Here is a 22,136-nt window from a genome sequence, read left to right on the forward strand (position 1 = left end):
TTGTAAAGACAGATTAAGACAAAACTCTAAGCAAAAAGGTAGAAATTGTGAAATCCACATAATAAAGGAACCAGAAGAAACAGAGTCAGATATTTACTCACTATACAACTTAAAAATGGGTAAAACAGAGCCAATCTACGTGACAGTGGAAGTCAATGAGAAACCCATCCAAATGGAGGAGGATACAGGAGCATCCATGACAGTTATAGGGGAACATACGTTCAAATATCTCTGAATGGGGGAGACCACCCATTAAATCTGGAAAATTCAGACGCTAAATTAAAGACAAATACTGGTGAAGGCATGTGAGTAAGGGGTATATGCAACATTTCAGTACAGTATGGAAATCAGCCTGTTAATCTACCCATAATAGTTGTAGCAGGGGAAGGTCCAAGTCTACTTGGTCGGAGCTGGCTTAAGGAAATAACGTTGGAGTGGGCCGAGATTCTTCAACTCAGAATAAAAGATCTGCAACAATTGTTACAGAAATACGCCTCGTTTTCAGGAAGGAGCTCGGGAAGATTCAGGGAATGCAAGCTAAAATCCACCTGGATCCTGAGGCAACCCCCAGATTCCTGAAGGCGAGGCCAGTACCCTATGCACTGCGAGAAAAAGTTGATGTCGAATAAGACAGGTTGGGAGTCTTACAACCTGTACAATTTTCCGAATGGCCGCACCCATATTTCCAGTACTAAAGCCTGACCAGAGTGTGCGAATATGCAGGGACTACAAGTTGATCGTTAACAAAGTGGCCAGACTAGATAGGCATCCTATACTGAAAATTGATGAATTGTACTACAAGCTGACAGGGGGAACCATATATACGAAGCTCGACATGAGCCACGCTTACCAGCAAGTCAAACTAGAAAATGCCTCTCGGGTCTTTGTGACTATCACCACACATAGGGGGGGTTATACCAATATATCCAGTTATCCTTCGGAGTCTCATCGCCTTGTGCCATTTTCCAATGGACCATGGAAAATTTACTTCAAGGACTGCCCCATGTTGTGGTTTATCTTGATGATATCTTAGTAACAGGACTAACTGATGAAGAACACCTGACTAACCTGGAAGAGGTACTGAAGCGTTTCTCACAAGCTGGAGTATGTTTGAAAAGAGAAAAATGTACCTTCCAAACCAAAGAACTGGTTTAGCTGGGTCATAGGGTTTGACTCGCAGGGCCTTCACCCAGTAGAAGACAAGGCGAGAGCTATTCATGAGGCACCAGCACCGAAAAACGCCACAGAGCTCAAGTCCTTCTTGAGAATGATTAACTATTATGGCCGTTTTCTCCCAAATTTGTCAACAGTACTGGCTCCATTATACGGGTTACTCAAGAAAAACCACAGGTGGACCTGGCAAGCTCCATAACAACAGGTTTTTACAAAGGTAAAGCAGTTGCTACATTCATCGGTCCTGTTGGTACATTTCGACCCAAAGAAAGAATTAATATTGACCTGCAATGCACCCTGTTACTGAGTAGGGGCAGTACTCTCCCACCGGATGTTGGAAGGCTCCAAACGGCCCATTGGTTACGTCTCAAGAACACTCAGTCTTGCAGAACGAAGACACTCACAAATAGAGAAATGAGGCTTATCCATTGTATTTGGCGTTAAGAAGTTCCACCAATACATCCATGGTCGCCACTTTACCATTGTACCCGACCACAAGCCACAGTTAGGCTTGTTCAGTGAAGACAAAGCAATACCCTCAATTGCCTCTGCACGCATCCAAAGGTGGGCACAGATTCTAGCTGCTTACGAATATACTTTTATCCACTGGCCGGGAAGCCAGGTCACAAATGCCAAAGCACTGAGCCGATTACCTCTAAAAGACAGCAATACAATCATCCCAATTCCCCAAGCACTTGTCTTGTTATTAAACTTTCTGGATTCATCACCAGGACATGCCAAACAAATAAGAGAGTGGACAAACCGTGATCCAGTTTTGTCTCACCTAAGGGAACAAGCCTTACAGGGATGGGCTAACGAGCCAAAGTTTGATGAAATGAAGCCCTATTTTAATATGAGATACTAGCTCACCTGCCAGAATGGCATCTTGCTGTGGGGATCAAGAGTCATTGTGCCTCCAGAGGAAGAAAGCCATTATTGACAGAATTGCATTGCGCTCACCCTGGAATCTCTAGAATGAAAATGTTGGTGCTCAGCTACTTATGGTGGCCAGGGGTGGATACAGAAATCGAAAATTTAGTCAAGAGCTGCATACAGTGCCAACAGGTACAGAAATTGCCCCCTTTGGCTCCATTGCATCCCTGGGAATGGCCAGGAAGGCCATGGGTCCCCCTCCACATTGACTACGTGGGGCCCTTTTTGGGCACAATGTTCCTCTTGATCATAGACGCTCACTCGAGTTGGATGGATGTATACGAAGTAAGATCACCCACATCTGCCGCCACCATTGACCGATTGCGTCAGAATTTTGCGATACATGGGTTACCGGAGATAATAGTGTCTGATAATGGAATGGCATTCACCAGCGGGGAATTCCATAGGTTTGCAACTCTCAATGGCATAACACATGTTAAGGCCTCGCCACATCGCCTGCATCCAATGGGTTGGCCAAGAGGGCAGTCCAGACCTTCAAGGCTGGAATGAAAAAACTGGATGGAGACTCTATTGCAACTAGATTATCATGTTTCCTATTCAGCTATAGGATTACGCCACACACAAGCACCAGTACTCCCCCCACAGAGTTATTGATGAAGAGACATCCAAGGACACGTTTGAGTCTCATGAGGCCAAATTTAGGGGGTAGGGTAGAGAGAGGCCAGGAGGCTCAGAAAAATGGACACGCTTCCCACAGTCATGAAAGAAACTTCACTGTTGGAGACACAGTTTTTGCAAAGACCTTTGGAGATGGGCCCAAATGGCTATCAGGTGAAGTTAGCACAGTGACAGGACCTCTTCCCTAACACATATCGATTAAAGGTTGGATAATTAGGAGACACATAGGTCACCTCAGGGAAAGGGAAATGGATCTACAAGAAAGGATGCACCAAGTGTTCCTGTTTGAGCCTACACCACATATGGAAGAAACTTCCCTTGGTTTGGAAGTGCCTGTAGGATCTATTGAGCCTGAGAAGGTCAAAGAAACAAACTTACAGGTTCCTACTGGAGGGCCTAGTAGACAGATGACTCCTGAGAGGGAAGCCTCGGATAAACCATACAAAGTCGTAGAGCTACGACATTCAACACGTTTGAAGAAGCCTCTAGAAAGACTGAATTTGCAAATAGTTTATTTACATAAATAGTTGATATATTGTAAAGATTGTAAATTATACCTTCAAGTAAAGGGGGAGGGATGTGATAATCTGAGGTGCAATACACCTTTAAGAGAATGTGAACAGATTGACCACGTGATTGTATTACCCAATTGCTGTGTAGCGCTGGCTGCATTGTTAATCAGTAATTTTAGGGAAGGGTTTGGTTTGAGAAGACACTTGTGTTGGTGCTCCATTACTTATGTTAATAAATAGCATGGGCTTCATCTGACAACGGTCTCTTTGTCTACATCATCCTGATCGTTAACATCATCTACATCACCAACTCATTCATCAGCAGATAGGCGTGCAACCATGTTCGCTGAGCAAAGCGACCCGATAGAAGGAACATAACAGTCGCTCACCACCACCTTCTCAAGGGCAACTAGGGATGGGCAGTAAATGCTGACCCAGCCAGCAAAGCCCACATCCCATGGATGAATAAAAAAATATATTGTCTGCCGCATTTCCCAACATTGTAACACTGACAACACCTCAGGAAGTAATTCTTTTGCTGCAAAGCACCTTTGGAAATCCTGGGTGCATGAAAAATGCTAAATGCAAATCATTCCTTTGTTTCTATTTGATTAGGAGCACAGTGTAGTGTTTGCTGCACTCTGCGTTCTGTATCCAGTCGGATGGTCCTGTGGGAATCCAATGCCAGTCTATTCGATGTTCCATCTTTCAGCCCTCTACCTGCACAAGCAACCCTGAGCGACAAAGCTTACTCTGTGAAAGGTGCAGCGTCGTCCGCGTTCTCGGAGTGGAATTTTCCCTGCCCGCTGGCGTCGGGCCTGTTTGACGGCGTGAGCAGGCAATATGGCGAGAAGGCCAAAAATCGCTTTCACGGCGTTGTGATACCAGTTTGCAATCATCTGCCCTGCCCACCATCGGACGTCGGAAACTTCATTAAAGCACAACTGCATATTGTTATAAAGCCAGCTCACCGGGATCATCTTCCCGCTCCTGCTGGATCATCCGAGCATGTCGGTGTGATTACACGTCAACGTGTTCCACATCTGTACATAAGCGACGTGCGCCTGGCCGGCTGCACTTTGCTCAGGACTTCGAGGTTTGTTTGCCTCCCTTGCTTCAGGCAGCACTCACAGTCATCAGCGCCAGGCTTCACAGACAGCACCACATCACTTTTAGGGGGCCTCATGGGCAGGTCTCTACCTACCAGACCAGCTGTGAGGTGGGGGTGGCTTTTCAACGGCTGCAGGGCTAGGGCTGCTTGGAGAAGTGGCCTCAGGCAAGGGGAGAGGCTGCAGGACAAGGGCTGTACTGGGGAAGGGGGTTATCCCATGTGCCCCCTATGTTGATCTGTGCAAGTGGCCTCAGGATGGTGAGGGCTGAGGAGGCAGTCTCCAGAGGAGATGAGGCCAGATGGAGATGTGAGGGTGTGTGTGAGAGAGTGAGTGGTGATGTCCCTTGAGCTGCCAGTGAATGTGTGATGGGATTGAGTGTGTGAGTTTAGAGTGATGAGATGGTTCCTTACCCTGGCAGCACGGGTGAGATCATTCATCCTCTATCTGCATTGGATGGCCGACCTCTTCTATGCAGCATTGGCACTGACCACTACTGCCATTTCCTATCGTGAGATTGCTGCCTCTCCTGTGACCAGAGCCGGGGGTAGAGGACATCATGGTGGGCCTCCACGGCATCCAAACCACATTCTAGGGACGTGTCACTGAATCGGGAGGAGGGGGGGAGTTGGGAGGAGGGCTGTCTTCTTGCCTATTGGGGCCATGTCTCCTGTGCAGCGGTCCTGGGCTGGAAGCGCTGAGAACTGTGCACGCGGCTGCACCTTAAATATGGCGCAAGGTGTGAGGAAGCAGCGAGGTGACAGTGTGGCAGGAGAATGAGAACCCGGCTGCCATCGAAACACCGTGTTTCCTGGGAATGCGTGATTAATGAGGTGGGATGGGGGCGATACTGTGTGAAAAGCCGCCATTGTGGACGGTAGGTAAAACGTTCTTTCTCCCGCCCACTGCCGCACTCAGTGTAAACCTGGGACAATTCTGCCCTTTTGGAGAAAGATTGAGCAGGCTGGGCCGACACTCACTGGAGTTGGGAATGTGAGGTGATCTTATTGGAAAATATAAGATTCTGACGGGGCTCGACAGGCTGAACCCAGAGAGGATGCTCCCTCTTGTGGAGCAAATCTAGAACTGGGGGGGGGCCATAAGGGGTCATCCATTTAAGACGGAGGTGAGGAGGAATTTTTCCTCTCGGAGGGTTGCGAATCTTCGGAATTCTCTATCCCAGGGACAGTGGAGGCTGGGTCATTGAACATATTCAAGGCTGAGTTAGACCGATTTTTGAACTGTAGGGGAATCAAGGGTTATGGGGAACAGGCGGGAAAGTGGAGTGGAGGCCACGACCAGATCAGCAGCTATTGAATGGCGTGGCAGGCTTGAGAGTCACTACGGCCTATGGCAGGAGTCACTACGCTCCTGCTCCTGTAGAAGAACACTCATTATCTTAATTCCACAGGCAAGGAAGACAGAGAGCAGAAATGGTTTTGCTGATGAAGCTGTAACAACTACAAACATGTTTTCTGTGGCCTTTAAAGCTTTTCTGCCTGCTGAAAAAAAAATCCTGATCAACATTTTAGCTCCAGTTTGGAGCCAGCAAAAATCCTCAACTTCCATCTGCAGTGGCCCCTTCAATTGGTAATGGGCAATAGCCCAAAGCTGTAGCAGGGAGCTTAGCCCCTTGATGTGCAAGTCTTGCTTGAACAAGAGGTCTCTGTTCTTGTTTCTCCTGTACAGGTAACTGTATAGTTTGTACATGGACCTGAAGCCTTGTATTGGCACAGCTTTCTGCAGCCCTGCCAAGTATCCAGCCCCTCGAGCTCTGTTTGTTCAGTTGTGCGCTGAGACACTGTACCTCTCAGTGTCTCCGTACATCAATTTCTAGCCGCCCTGGTGTTGGTGTGCTGGAATTCTATTGAGGAGGTAATGAGCTTGCACAGCACATATGGGTGACTGGCTGAGGGCCAGTGTGTTGAGTGTGTTTACACTGGCTAAATACATTTCATGTCGGACACTTTCAGCAGCTCAAACACGGTCGACCTTCCCCTCATCAGTCAAAGCCATTGTTAAGAGTGTGAGAGGGTGTCCTCACTGGGTCAAAAGTATTGGTGTCAGGGTCAGACTCTTGTTCTGTTCTCGAGTGTAAGACTGTCCCCTGAGGTAACTTACCCTCTCTTTCCATCCCTTGGGTCTCACACACATATTCCCGACTAAAAGAGTGGACAATCTTTCAAAGGGGCTCCGGAGCTTTGCTGATGGCACTTTCCTACCCGTGTGATAGTCCCTAAGGGTGAGCGTTTATCCGATTGCTTCGTTTGGCTACATCATGAAAGCGTCAGTGAAGATTTCCTGTTTGTTAATTCTAATACAATCAGATATTCATTCGAATGGAACGTGTTTCCCTTTTCGCCGCCCATACCCTCACCTCAGGCTCTGACTAGGGTAACCGGCCTTTCCCTTTTACAGACAACAGGGTGCGTTTGAAGTGTAGTCCACTCTGTAAATCATGGAATCTTACAATGGTTACAGCGCAGAAAGAGGCTATTCGACCCATTGTGTCTGTGCTGGCTCTCTGCAGGAGCAATTCACCTAATGCCACTCCCCGCCCATTTTCACACGGTCCTGCAAGTTTTTCCTCTTCAGTCAATGATCTGTTTTGTTGTGTGGTAGGGGTTTAAATGGAGGGTTTGGGGATTGTGTAATCTCCCAAAAATCTCCCTTGACACACAATGACATTACCATTGCTGAAATCCCCGCTATCAACATCCTGGGGGTTACCATTGACCAGAAACAGGACTGGACTAGCCATATAAATATTTTGGCTACAAGAGCAGGTCAGAGGCTAGGAATCCTGCATGAGTATCTCACCTCCTGACTCTCCAAAGCCTGTCCACCATCTTCAAGGCACAATTCAGGAGTGTGGTGGAATACTCTCCACTTGCCTGGATGAGTGCAGCTCCAACAACACTCAAGAAGCTCAACACCATCCAGGACAAAGCAGCCCGCTTGATTGGCACCCCATCCACAAACATTCACACCCTCCACCAGCGACGCACAGTGGCGTATGTGCCATCTACAAGATGCACTGCAGAAACTCACCAAGGCTCCTTAGACAGCGCCTGCTAAACCCACAACCACTACCATCTACAAGGACAAGGGCAGCAGACATATGGGAACACCACCACTTGCAAGTTCCCTTCCAAGCCACTCGCCATCCTGACTTGGAAATGTATCATTGTTCCTTCACTGTCGCTGGGTCAAAACCGTGGAACTCCCTCCCTAACAGCACTGTGGGTGTACCTACACCACATGGACTGCAACGGTTCAAGAAGGCAGCTCACCCACCACCTTCTCAAGGGCAGTTAGGGGTGGACAATAAATGCTGGCCTCGCCAGTGATGCCCACATCCCATGAATGAATTTTTAAAAAGTATGTTGCTCGAGTCTATAGTCTCTTCAACCATTACTCTTTAATTACAGCAGGTATTTACACATTTGGACCTTTACACGAGGTTGGAGCTTCTCCTCTTCCAGATCTCGCTTACTTCTCAGTCATGTGATCTGACATCATGATGACATCAGCATAATGCATGCTTCTGATGTTAACTCTTTACATCTCCCCCAATCTTTATCCTTGTCTTATCCTCTTACATGATCCAATTGCCTTTTGAAAGCCACAACTGAATCTGCCTCCACCCCACTGTGAGGCAGCGCATTAAAGATCCTAACCACTCACTACATAAAAAGGCTTTTCCTCATGTCACAAGGTGACATTCTGGTTCTACGTCCAAAAGGGGGCTTGTAAATCCTGTAGAAAATTCTAATGAGTGGTAAGACATTATCTGTTGTTCATTAACCCCCCTTCCCAAACTCCAACATGGGTTACCCTTTGGATCTTTTGCCAGTCATCTCAAATCAGTGACCTCTGGTCCTCAGTCCTTCCGCCAATTGGAACAGTTTCTCTCTATCGACTCCAAGCAGACCACTCATGTAGGAAGAGCAGCAGCCAATTTATGAGGAGCAAGCTGCCACAAACAGCAATGAATAAATGAACAGAAAATCTTTTTTTTTGGTGATATTGGTTGAGGGGTCAGTATTAACCAGGGTACTGGGGAGAACTCCCCTGACTGACACCTTGCAGAGTGAAGGGTACTTCACTGGGCAGGTTGTCCTATGATGAGAGGCTGAATGGATTGGGTTTACATTCTCTGGAGTTGAGAAGAATGAGAGGCGATCTCATTGAGACTTACAAAATTCTGACGGAGTTTGACAGGGTGGACAGAGAGATTGGCCGGGGTTTTCCGGCCCCCATCGTGGGCAGGACCCGACGTGGGTGAGGCGGTGCCCCAGCCAGACGTCCACTGACTTGCGGCGGGACCGGAAGATCCCAGCGGCGGGCGGGTGCAGAAAATCCCGCCCATTGTTTCTGCTGATCGAGGAGCCGAAAACACGGGCACATGGTTTCAGGATAAGGGCCCAATCATTTAGGACTGAGATGAGGAGAAATTTCTTCACTCAAAGGGTTGTGAATCTTTGGAATTCTCTACCCCAGAGGGTTAGAACAAAGAACAAAGAAAAGTACAGCACAGGAACAGGCCCTTCAGCCCTCCAAACCTGCACCGATCATATTGCCCGTCAACTAAAACATTTTGCACTTCCGGGGTCCGTATCCCTCTATTCCCACCCTATTCGTGTATTTGTCAAACTGCCTCTTAAACACCACTATCGTACCTGCTTCCACCACCTCCTCTGGCAGCGAATTCCAGACACTCACTACCCTTTGTTTAAAAAACTTGCCCCGCACATCTCCTCTATAGTTTTCTCCTCTCACCTTAAATCAATGTTCCCTAGTAATTGACTCTTCCACCCTGGGAAAAAGCTTCTGACTATCTACTCTGTCCATGCCACTCATAATTTTGTAAACTTCTATCAAGTCGCCCCTCAATCTCCGTCGCTCTAGTGAGAACAATCCGAGTTTCTCCAACCTCTCCTCATAACCTCCAGACCAGGCAGCATCCTGGTAAACCTCCTCTGCACCCTCTCCAACGCCTCCGTATCCTTCTGGTAATGTGGCGACCAGAATTGCACGTTGTGGATGTATTCATCACTGAACACATTTAAGGTTGGGATAGACAGACTTCAGGTCTCTCGGGGGATTAAGGATATGGGGAGTGGGCGGGAAAATGGAGTTGAAGCCCAAGACCAGCCACGATCGTATTGAATGACAGAGCAGGCTCGATGGGCCGTGTGGTCTACTCCTGCTCCTATTCCTTGTGCTCTTGTACTTGTAGGTATGCGGAGTCCGAGGGACGACAGTGTGAGGGCAAAGCAAGGCTATCAAAATACTTCCAAGACAAAGCAAGAGGATTTGGAAATCAATGCCTTGGTGCAGTCAGAGAGTCTGTAGCAATGAAGACAATCTATTGTACAGTAACGGATGAGGTCATCATCCTTCTCCTCATTCTGAGCAAGCGGTTCACTAGTTATCACCCACTCGGGAGCTCAGATCCTTCTGCTACTCTCGTAAATCTCAGCCTTGCTTCGCTAATTAACTTTTATAGATTTTTTTAATATGTTTAAACACCATTTTTGACACCTACTACCTCATTCTCCCACCCGCTCCCCCTTATCCCCCACCGAGACTGCGTAACCACTATCCACCATCGAAAAGGTCAACTCCTGTTCAGAGGCCTTTGAAAGCGAGCGAGGATTAGAGAAAAGAAAATAAATGAGCGGCACAAAGCTGCTGGCCAACCCAAAGCTAAAACTAAAATCGGAATTGTTTTCTGTAAACCTGCATATCTGGTTACATTTGTTTTAAAACGGTAAAACTCAGTTTACGGGAGGCTCACGTGAAGTTAATGCAAAGAAATCATTCTGCACTTGCCGATCATTGCTCTCTCACTGCGTAGCCCTGGTCCCTCCTGGCTACAGAAAGATTAATGTATCTCTCACCGTGGGAATATTCTGTGGCAATCAAGCTTTGATTATTTGTTGTGTAATCCTGGGAAAGGCTGGGGTGAAGGGAATGTGCTCTCCGGTCCCAGGCTTTAGACGGGCTGAGGACGGTAAATACAACTAGCAGCAGGAACACAGGGACAGGAGGAGGCCATTCAGCCCCTCAAGCCTGTTCCACCCCGTCAACGAACGTATGGCTGACCTGTGACCTAACTCCACGTGGGCCAGGGTTTTCTGAGTTGTCGGGTGGGCTGGGTGGGGGTGAGCAGCCACGAGTCAGTCCGCTGCCCGCGTTGGGGCCACGATGACAGCCATTTTGCGCTGGCTGGCCAATTAACGCCCAACGCTGCCTGGGGGGCGCGGGGGCAGGAGGAGGGTGAGTGCGGAAGATCGCTGCCTCAGGGAGATGGAGTTTTTTTTTGAACATTAAAAAAAATCAAGAATTTCAAAATGTCAATAACATGACCCCTCAGGTGACAATGGTACAAATTAGTTTGAAAAATTAAAAAAAATTTTTTTAAATCACTGATCGAAACCTCATCCCGCCCGTGGATGAGGCTTTGCAAAAATAATCCGAAGGCCTCTTGGCCTTTTTGCCTGTCCGCCAACCATGGATGGATGGGCAGTGAAAAGTTTCATTTAATTAGAACTTTATCGGCCTTAACAGGCCTGTTAACTGTCAGTGGGCCCGCTGCTGACTCCCACGCACGCCTGCCGACTGAAATATAGCGCCAGTGCGCGATGACATCAGGACGCTCGCCCGACATCATCACGCATCATTTCACCTCTTGTTTGGGTTGGGCGCGATCCCGCCCGGCGTGCGCAATATTCTGCCCATGGAGTTTACCTCAAGAGGAGCTGAGCACAGGAGGATCCCAGTCCTGCTTCAGTTGTATAGAATCTTGGTCCGGCCACACCTGCTGTGCCGAGGGCAGTTTGGGTCCCCTTACCTTAGGAAGGATATTATTGCCTTGGAGGGAGCGCAACGAAGGTTCACCAGACTTGTTCCCGGGATGGCGGGACTGTCCAGTGAGGAGAGATTGGGGAAACTGGGCCTGTACTCTCTAGAGTTTTGAAGAATGAGAGGTGATCTAATTGAAACCTACAAAATACTTAAAGAGATAGACAGGGTAGATACAGATAAGATGTTTCCCCTGGTTGGGGAGTCTAGAACCAGGGGACACAATTTCAGAATAAGGGGGAAGCCACTTAGGACCGAGATGAGGAGAAATTTCTTTACTCAGAGGGTTGTGAATATTTGGAATTCTCTACCCCAGAGGCTGTGGAAGTTCAGTCATTGAGTATGTTTAAAGTGAGATTGACAGATTTCTAAATACTAATTAATGAAGGATACGGGGCTAGCCTGGAAAAAAGGCATTGAAGTGGATTGTCAGCCATGATGGTGTTGAATGGCAGAGCAGGCTCGATGGGTTGAATGGCCTACTCCTGTTCCTATGTCAAGTTATTCCATTAATTTTAATTTGCTCCATCCCTGTTGTGTTATAATGATATAAAAGCACCAATCACTCATAAGAGCTTGTGCAAACACATTGTGGGTTCATTTATTTAGACTAGGCACATGGGAACATTTATACATAGGTAGAAGCTTGAAGACATCAGCAGCAGAGTTGTGTTTGTGTGTGTGTGTTTGTGTGTGTGTGTTTGTGTGCGTATGTGCGTGTCTGTGTGCGCCTGTCTGTGTGTGTGTGTGTGCCTGTGTCTGTGTGTACATGCCTGTGTATGTGTGCGCCTGTCTGTGTGTGCGTGTCTCTGTGTGTGTGTGTGTGTCTGTGTGTGCGTGTCTGTGTGTGTGCGTGCCTGTGTCTGTGTGTACATGTCTGTGTATGTGCGTGTCTGTGTGTGTGTGTGTCTGTGTGTGTGTGCACGTGTCTATGTGTGCGTGTCTGTGTATGTGTGCCCGTATCTGTGTGTGCATGTCTGTGTGTGTGTGCATGTCTGTGTGTGTGCGTGTCTGTGTGTGTGTGCATGTCTGTGTGTGCGTGTCTGTGTGTGTGTGTGCCCGTGTCTGTGTGTGCGAGTCAGTGTGTGTGTGTCTGTGTGTGCATGTCTGTGTGTGTGTGTGTGTGCTTGTGTGTGTGTGTGTCTGTGCTTGTCTGTGTGTGTCTGTGTGTGCGTGCCTGTGTGTGTGTCTGTGTGTGTGTGTCTGTGTGTGCGTGCCTGTGTGTGTGTCTGTGTGTGTGCATGTCTATGTGTGTGTGTGTCTGTGTGTGTGTGTCTGTGTGTGTGTGTGCCCATGTCTGTGTGTGCGAGTCAGTGTGTGTGTGTGTCTGTGTGTGCATGTCTGTGTGTGTGTGCCCGTGTCTGTGTGTGCGTCTCTGTGTGTGTGTGCATGTCTGTGTGTGTGCACGTCTGTGTGTGCGTGTCTGTGTGTGTGTGTGTGCCCATGTCTGTGTGTGCGAGTCAGTGTGTGTGTGTCTGTGTGTGTGTGCATGTCTGTGTGTGTGTGTGCTTGTCTGTGTGTGTGTGTCTGTGTGTGCGTGTCTGTGTGTGTGTGTGCTTGTCTGTGTGTGTGTGTCTGTGTGTGCGTGTCTGTGTGTGTGTGTGCTTGTGTGTGTGTGTGCTTGTCTGTGTATGTGTGTCTGTGTATGCGTGTCTGTGTGTGTGTGTGCTTGTCTGTGTGTGTGTGTCTGTGTGTGCGTGTGTCCGTGTCTGCGTGTGTGTGTGTGTCTGTGTGTGCGTGTCTGTGTGTGTGTGTCTGTGTGTCTGTATGTGTCTGTGTGTGTGTGTCTGTGTGTGTGTGTCTGTGTGTGTGTCTGTGTCTGTGTGTGTGTGTGTGTGTGTCTGTGTGTGTGTCTGTGTGTGTGTCTGTGTGTGTGTGTGTCTGTGTCTGTGTGTGTGTCTGTGTCTGTGTGTGTGTGTGTGTCTGTGTGTGTGTCTGTGTGTGTGTCTGTGTCTGTGTGTGTGTCTGTGTGTGTGTGTCTGTGTGTCTGTGTGTGTCTGTGTGTGTGTCTGTGTGTGTGTCTGTGTCTGTGTGTGTGTGTGTGTGTGTGTCTGTGTGTGTGTCTGTGTGTCTGTGTCTGTGTGTGTGTCTGTGTCTGTGTGTGTGTGTGTGTGTGTGTCTGTGTGTGTGTGTCTGTGTCTGTGTCTGTGTGTGTGTGTCTGTGTCTGTGTGTGTGTGTGTGTGTCTGTGTGTCTGTGTGTGTGTGTCTATGTGTGTGTGTGTGTGTCTATGTGTGTGTGTGTGTGTGTGTCTGTGTGTGTGTGTGTCTGTGTGTGTGTGTGTCTGTGTGTGTCTATGTGTGTGTGTCTGTGTGTGTCTATGTGTGTGTGTCTGTGTGTCTGTGTGTGTCTGTGTCTGTGTGTGTGTGTCTGTGTGTCTGTGTGTGTGTCTGTGTGTCTGTGTGTGTGTGTGTGTCTGTGTGTCTGTGTGTCTGTGTGTGTGTCTGTGTCTGTGTGTGTGTCTGTGTGTGTGTGTCTGTGTGTGTGTGTGTGTCTGTGTGTGTGTGTCTGTGTGTGTGTGTGTGTGTCTGTGTGTGTGTGTGTGTCTGTGTGTGTGTGTCTGTGTGTGTATCTGTGTGTGTGTGTGTGTGTCTGTGTGTGTGTCTGTGTGTGTGTGTCTGTGTGTGTGTGTGTGTCTGTGTGTGTGTGTCTGTGTGTCTGTGTGTGTGTGTGTGTGTGTGTGTCTGTGTGTGTGTGTGTCTGTGTGTGTGTGTGTGTGTGCATGTGTCTGCTCTGCTCAAAAGTGAAAGTGATGCTAAGACAGGATCACATGACACTTCCCTTCTAGTGATGTTATGCTGCTATCTCCTTAGAAGCATATTACAACAGTCCCCACCTCAGCCTGGTTTGTGATGAGGGGAGAAAGGCAATGCTAAAATTGGAACCAGGGTGTGTTGGATAGATTGTACTGTCCTTTGCACACGCGAAGAGGAACATCTCCAAATGAACCAATTCATGCTGCAGTATTTACACTGTAAAAAGCAACATGTCCTCACGTTAACATTGTACAGCATGGCTTCACTCCAAAGCTTATGGTAATCAATTTTCATATTATAAATCTGTGTTCATATTCACAGTTCCACTTGCAGCCTTGCTCCAAGTAGCCTCAGGGCAAAGTTCAGTTTCCAGTACAGGGAACATGAATGGGTCTTTTCATTATTTTGTTTGTTCATTATTGAATCCCGGGATGAATATTTCCTCTACATCCCAGTTGTAAAGGAATGGTTCTGTTCAGACCCTTTGTATTCCTGTGCTAACAACACAGCTCACACAGTTTTCTTTCCTGCCAAGATAATATTCTACTAAAAAAAAATGATTTATCTTAAAAAAGGTTTCCCCTCCCTTCCCCAAACGAAGCTGGATATGTCATGTGGCAGTGACCGAAATGCCTTATCAGAGTTACTCTTAAACCAGCCATGAAGCCATTTGCAAGAGGGATTGGACAATGGGGATTGAGGGCTGACCTTTCCCACAAGAGTGTGTTGCATATTGGAGTTTGGGAGGGGGCTTTGTGGACAAGAGATAACATCTTATTACTCATTAGAGTTTACAAGCCTCCTTTTCTACGTGGAATCAGAATGATACAGCACAGAAGGAGGCCATTTGACCCATCATGCCTGTGCCAGCTCTTTGAAGGAATTGCACTCCCTCTGCTCTACCCCCCCAAAACCCTATCAATATTTTCCCCCTTCAAGTGTTGATCCAGTTCCTGTTTGAAAGTGAGTATCGAACCTGTGCTTTGAGTCTCTTTTGAACAGCACATTCCAGGTTACCACAGCTCTCGCCATTTTGTTTTCCTCTCCTGTTGCCCCTGGTTCTTCTGCCAACCAACTTAAATCTGTATCCTCTCGTTACCGACCTTTCTGCCACTTTAAACAGCTTCTTCTTATTTATTCTATCAAAACTGTTCAATGTTTTGGGCATCTCTGTCAGATCTCTCCCTAACCTTCTCTGTTATAATTAAGGAACAGGACTAGGCCATCCAGCCCCTCAATCCTGCTCCGACAATAAATTAGACCATGGCTGTTCAACTACTGGAAAATAGCATTATCTCCAAATCCCTTGAACCACCACATTCTCCAGTCTCTCAGCATAACTGAGGTCTTTCAATCCTCTGGTATCGCCCAGGCAAATCTCTTCCCTCTTTCAGGCCTTGACATCCTTCCTAAGTGTGGTGTCCAGAATTGGACACAACTGAGGGGAGCTTTTACTTACCTGAGCCACAGGCAGCAGGTCAGTCAGATAGAAGTGGGGAATCCACAATTCCTTCATGCCCTGTGGCGTTTTAACTGATTGACAGGTCAGGCCTCCCTTTAGGATGGGAGTGCTGATCAGTGAAAGCTGCAGCACAGCCGATAACTTCACACTGGGGCAGGAGGGAGTGTCAATGGGGAATGGGATCGGAGGGAGAGGTCAATTGGCTGGGCTGTGGACCCTGGAGGAGGTCAGGGTGCCTGGGGGGTGGGGGGGATGGAATTGGAGGTGGTCGTTGGGGTGGGAGAGGGTGACTAATCATAGACTTTGCAGGCGCTCACTGGGATCCGGGTGGTGGGGGTGAAAGCACTTCATGAATCTGCCAAATTGTTGCTTTGAAGAAGCTGTCAGGTTCTCTGACAATTAACTGATAACAGTTAAAGTTCAGAAGCAGAATGGCAATGAGGCCTTCAGCTTCGCTATCATATTTAAATCTGCAACCCAACTTCCGGGAGCACTTAGTGGATCATCCATCCACCTTCCAACTTCAGCTAAAGCTGGAAATGGGCAGGTTGGAGATGGGAAACAGAAACAAAAATGCTGGAAAAACTCAGCAGGTCTGACAGCATCTGTGGAGAGAAAGACAGAGTTAATGTTTCGACTCCGTATGACTCTTCTTCAGAGCTAAAGGGAAGTAGAAATGTGGTGAAGTATATACTGTTTAAGGGGGGGTGGGACAGGTGAAGCTGGATAGAGGGCCGGCGATAGGTGGAGGCAAAGGAGAGATTGCGAAAGATGTCATAAACAAAAGGTCAAAGGGTTGTTAATAGTGGTGATGCTGGCTAAAGGAGGTGCTAATGGTGACATTAAGGGCAGGATGTTGAGGTCGGCGAGCAGGGGGCCGACGTGTAGAATGACGCAGGATGATGCTGGGCGGAACTCCCGACATCACCCAGCGTCATTCCAATTTTCAGGTTGGCGGGGGCGCGGCTGAGTCAGCTGTGCACCCATCGACCTGTCAACGGCCAATTGAGGCCATTTAAAAAATAATTGAACTAATTAAAGGACCTGCCCGTCCAACCTTAAGGTTGGCGGGGAGGCCGGGAGCCCTGGCGGGCTTTAGAAAAAGCATCAAACCTCATGCACGGGCGGGATGAGGTTTCACGTAGGTTTTTAAAAATTTAATAAAAGTTTAATGAAAAGTGATAGACATGTCCCGTCTCATGTGACAGTGTCACACGAGGGGACATGTCAGAGAAATTTCATTTTTCTACATTTAACATTTTTGAATTTGGCGCCAATCTCCTGAGGCAGCGCTCAGCCTCAGGGAGATAAGTGCGCTGTTTCACACACATGCGCGAAAGAGCACACTCCTGGCTTAGGGAATCCCCCCACCCCCCGCCCGCACAGGGAGCGCATAGCCTTAATAGGCTCACCCACTTGAAATGGCAGCACGCCCCCAATCGCAGGCGCCGATCGGAGGCATGCCCGCACACGCCTGTTCCTGATCACCACCCCCTGACAGGGGAAAAATTCTGCCCTAAGAGTGGAAAGCAGACTGTGATAATGTCAGGACCAGGGTAAGCACTCATCTCCCACATCTCTGCCCTCACGCCTTCTCCTCCCTCCCAGAGCCATGATAGGGTCCCCCTTGTCCTCACTTATCACCCACCAGCCTCCGCATTCAAAGGATCATCCTCCACCATTTCCGCCAACTCCAGCATGATGCCACCACCAAACACATCTTCCCTTCACCATCCCACCCCCACTACTCCCCCACCCCCCACCCACCCACCTCCCCGTCGGCATTCCATAGGGACCATTCCCTCCGGGACACCCTGGTCCACTCCTCCATCACCCCCAACATCTCAACCCCCTCCCATGGCACCTTCCCATGCAACCGCAGAAGATGCAACACCTGCCCCTTTACTTCCCCCCTCCTCACCGCCCAAGGGCCCAAACACTCCTTTCAAGTGAAGCAGCATTTCACTTGTACTTCCCTCAATTTAGTCTACTGCATTCGCTGCTCCCAATGCGGTTTCCTCTACATTGGAGAGACCAAACGCAGACTGGGTGACCGCTTTGTGGAACGCCTTCAGTCTGTCCGCAAGAAAGACCCAAACCTCCCTGTCGTTTGCCATTTTAACACTCCACCCTGTTCTCTTGCCCACGTGTCCATCCTTGGCTTGCTGCATTGTTCCAGTGAAGCCCAACGCAAACCGGAGGAACAGCACCTCATCTTCCGACTAGGCACTTTACAGCCTTCCGGGCTAAATATTGAATTCAACAACTTCAAATCATGAACTCTCTCCTCCATCCCCACCCCCTTTCTGATCCCCTTTTTTCCATATTCATTTTTATTTATTTATTTTTCTTTTTTCCCCCACTTATTTTCATTATTATTTTTAAAATTTATTTCCATTTTATTCACTGTTTTATCCCCAGCTTTTAGCCTTTTCGATCTTTTTCCCCACCACCATCGCCCCCCCCATTCCCCACCCCCACTAGGGCCACCTGTCACTCTCCAGAGCGCTTACCCTGGTCCTGCCATTATCACATTCTGCTTTCCACTCTTAATGTCACCATTAGCACCTCCTTTAGCCAGCATCACCACCACTATTAATAACGCTTTGATATCTTTCGCAATCTCTCCTTTGCCTCCACCTATCGCTGGCCTTCTATCCAGCTTCACCTGTCCCACTCCCCCTTAAACAGTATATACTTCACCACATTTCTACTTCCCTTTAGCTCTGAAGAAGAGTCATATGGACTCGAAACGTTAACTCTGTCTTTCCCTCCACAGATGCTGTCAGACCTGCTGAGTTTCAGATTTCCAGCACCCGCAGTATTTTGCCTTTATCTTAGGTTGTAGATGGGTTTAGGTTGGTATTATGATCCCCGCTGATGTTATTACTGGCAGGCCTGATCCTAGGGTGGAACTCGGTTTGACAATCCGAATTTTTATTTTTTTTGTTTAGGTATGTGAAGGGTAGCTACTGAACAGAGTCACAGGAATCAGCTGATGAACTTTTAACAAAGGAATAGAACATTTATTTAACATGAAAAAATGAACTATATTACAACACTCCTTCATCCAGAACTATATCTTAACAGATATATACAGATTTGTAAGGATAACACAAGTTACAAAAGCTATCTTATGCTCTAATATTCACAGTAAGTTACACAGTCCATGTAAACCAATTGGCGACCTGTGGTCAGACACACCGCACTCTGAAACCTAGTGACTGATGCCACCTCCGCCAGTTGCTATGGATCTCTCCTCAACTCCCCCCAGACGCTTGTGACACTGTGAGCCAACCAGACTCACTGAACTTTGTCTTTCACACGAGGGTTTCCAATCTCCACTCTAAGAACTCTCTTTGGAATCTTCTCCCAAACCAACACTTTCTCTCAGGCGCCTTCCGCAGTGGTCCACCTCCAGGGTTTCGAACTCTCCTTGTGATGTTCTTCTCCCCTGGATCACCACATGCATTCAAGCTTTCTTCCATGCACTCTCTCTCACTGACTCAACTGTCAACAGACACCACTGCTTCACATGCCCATAGCAAAGACTTAGAGACCTTCAGTTGTGTCTTTGGGCCTTCTGGCTTCTTACAAGCCTTTATATCGTTTTAAGTTTGCTTTCTGCAGCTTTTCTTCCTTTAAGCTTGAAGCTCAGAGCCTTCCTTTCCTCCTCACTCTTAACTTCACTAACAGGACTTTTTCCTGGTTCCTGTCCTTCCTTTGACTAGAAGGTCTGCTTGGACATTCTCCTCTTCCACTCCCCTGAATTTGGAGACTTTCTTCTTTAGTTTGGAACCTGCTATCTGTCCCTTTTCATGTCTCACCTGCCCTGGCACCTTCTTCCAAGTGCACTTAAATTGCTGTTTTTACTGTGTGTGTGTGTGTTGGGGGTGGGGATGGAGGAGGGGTAGTTCCTGCCTCTCTGAACCCCTGTTGCTAGGCAACAGCACAGTTTTTTTTTTCTACTGTTGTGTTTGTTTTAACTTCTCCCCAAGAGTCGTAAAACTCATTAGAAATGCAGGTATACAAACAGCTTTACACTGACTGTCTCCCTCAAAGATGAAACTAGATCCCAGATTTCACCTTTTAAAGTGAAACTAAAACTCAACTTTTCTTAACACACAAATATGGAAATACAAATCAAATTAAACATTAAAGAAAAAACTCATTCCTTACAGCCACAAATACAAATATAACTTACTTAAATTGTCTTTATTTCCTAATATCGGGGAGTAGGTTTCTGAGGCTTTAACACCTCCTCCCCCACCCAACCCAAACCCACCAGTTTATTTTTATGGTTAATATTCCAGCTGGGATATAACCAGTGTTTCACGTTCTTACTTTTGTATTCTATTCCTGTGTTAACAAAAGCCAAGGATTTGGTAAGCCTCATTGACAATCTCCTCACCTTCACCTTCAATCCCTGCCACCTTCGAAGACTCCAGGTTTATGTCAGATGTCCAATGGCCTCCTTATTGGGCTAAATGTTACATTTTTGCATTCGTTGTGTCCTATTCGGGCCATGTGTAATGGCAATGAGGGAGTTAAAAAGCCTGTTGAACAATGGGATGGGGGAATCATGTGACCATGACTTCCACATTCTTGATCTGAGTCTCTGTTAATGGAATCTACCTCATTGCCACAATCGTGTAAAGGGATTGATCTGGAGAGCCTCCAGTGGCTCGGGGGGTTGGGGGATGCGGATCTGCATCGGGTGGTGTGAAATTGAGATTTAAGGCAGAATTTTAACGGTCCCCAGGTGGTGGGTTGGGAGGCGGGGAAGCTGGTAAAACAGCTCGGAGCAGCGTCAGGACAGTTCCCTGACGCACTCCCACTGCTGGGGAAGTCTCGGGCTGAGGGGCGGATCAGCTGTTTGTTTCAAGGGGGTGGGAAGCCTATTTGCATAACTAAAGGTCCTAATAAGGACCATTGAATGGCGCTGCCAGCATTTTTGTCAATGGCAAGTCGGCCCTCATGCCACATGGGCAGGACGCCAGTTTCATGGAAGCAGCCCGGGAGGAGGAAGGGGCCATTGGAGCCCAAGGCTTGATGGCCCAAAGAGGGGGACGCAGACAGGGAAGGAGGCCCCATTGACCACCCCCCGACCCCCCAACCCGGAGGGGATTTCACCCCCTCCCACCCTCGGCCCTCTTGAGTTTTTTACTTTCAATTTCATTCCCTGCAGGAGCCCCCTTGCTGAGTGAACTGCTTCAGCAGTGCCTACCTCTCCCACTGGCACTGCTGAGGCCTCAGAGCTGCCTGCCCGCTGATCAAGCCCGCCCGGTGATCTTGATTGGATGGCGTGCCTGCGGGCAGCCGATTAGAAAGCTGCCTCGCTGATCCTGCTGCTGGCAAGTGCGGGCACAGGATCCATCCCAACATCGGAGTCCTGAAGCCAAGAGTAAAACTCAGCTCTTAAATCTTAATTCTCAACCCCAAGCACCCACCCCCCATTCCCAACCTCTCCCTCAACAGGCGAGAGTGAGGGGTTAAAATATTAACATCGGGAAACCCAAGTGCGTTCTTGTCACGTTACATTTTAAAATCCTGGAATAAGTAGGTTGGTTGGGGACTGATCTACAGTCTAAAGTCACAGCCCAATTGCATCATCAGCGCCATGTAATAGATTTAACAGAACCCACCCCACCCCCGCCCCCAACCCCACCCTCCCCACCCCCCCCCCCCCCGCCCCCCCCGCCCCACCCGAGTTGTGAGTTTCCTGGCAGCTGAACCAAGGTGAGAGCTGTCTGCGCCCGAGGGTAAGTGATTCTTCGAGCATTCCTTTAGGGCCACGAGGAGGAGTAGGAGGAAGAGGACTGCATCCCCCCCAACCACCAACCGGGCCCCACAAAAGGAGCCTTCAGATTCCTCATGCTCTGATCTTCAGTCAGCTCACCCACATCTGCAGCTCCCTCCCCACCATCCCCACAGTTCCCTGATCTCGAGCCTCCTCCTCCACCCACCCCACCACCTCCCAGCTGTGCCGCACACAAGCCAGGCTGTCAGCAGGCGGGGTACCAGGTAGCAGGCCCTGTCATGAAGAGATATGAATGTGTATAATGTTATTGGAAATTATTTTTTAAAATAGAATTCCAGTGGGGGGTCTGTATCTAGGTGTGTGTCTTAACTGAATTAAAGCCAGCTAGTCTGGGTGCTTTGAAGTGTAGTAGTTTTGGGATGTTAATTGGGTGGACAGTAAGGAGAACAGTAAGGTAAAGTGCTCATTTGCATTTGTTGAATTAAACCATTCAAGACTGCGGGTAAAATCTTGCACCTAGCTAGAAGGAGCCAAACAAAGTGTTTATTTTTCCAGCTTACTAATAAATTGGTACTGTGAAAGGGGTTTTATTGTTAGAAGAGCTGAAGTTCAAAAGACCTAGTGATACAATGGAAAATTTACATTCAAAGTGAAAGCTAGTTATATAAAGAAATGAGTTTGTGTGTGTAAGGTAGAGGCATTTAAGGCCTAATCAGCCTGTACGCCTCCAACCAATTTACAAAGGAACTTCATTTGGAATTCGTAAGATCAAATGTGCTTTGCCTGGTGTCTATTTAAAATCTATGGCCAGAATTTGTCCTTCGTTGGATGGGCTCGGTGGGGGTGGGAGCGGTGGGAGGAGAGAGAGCTGGGCCTGGCGCTTAGTTCACGCATGCACGAGAAAGAGCGCTCCAATCTCCCT

At 48.1% G+C, this 22,136-nt stretch overlaps 1 protein-coding gene across 1 annotated transcript; it reads left to right on the forward strand.

The window, feature by feature from the left end:
* The first annotated feature begins 115 nt into the window (after positions 1-115).
* On the forward strand, positions 116-2,933 carry ahcy (adenosylhomocysteinase). Its single transcript, XM_078556259.1, is given in 8 exon segments — positions 116-244; positions 247-454; positions 457-669; positions 672-907; positions 910-1,170; positions 1,172-2,090; positions 2,093-2,557; positions 2,560-2,933. Coding segments are annotated over 8 exon segments (2,805 nt in total).
* The last annotated feature ends 19,203 nt before the right edge of the window (positions 2,934-22,136 follow it).

The sequence above is a fragment of the Cetorhinus maximus genome, chromosome 13, assembly GCF_964194155.1.
Source record: "Cetorhinus maximus chromosome 13, sCetMax3.hap1.1, whole genome shotgun sequence".
Classification (NCBI taxonomy): domain Eukaryota; kingdom Metazoa; phylum Chordata; class Chondrichthyes; order Lamniformes; family Cetorhinidae; genus Cetorhinus; species Cetorhinus maximus.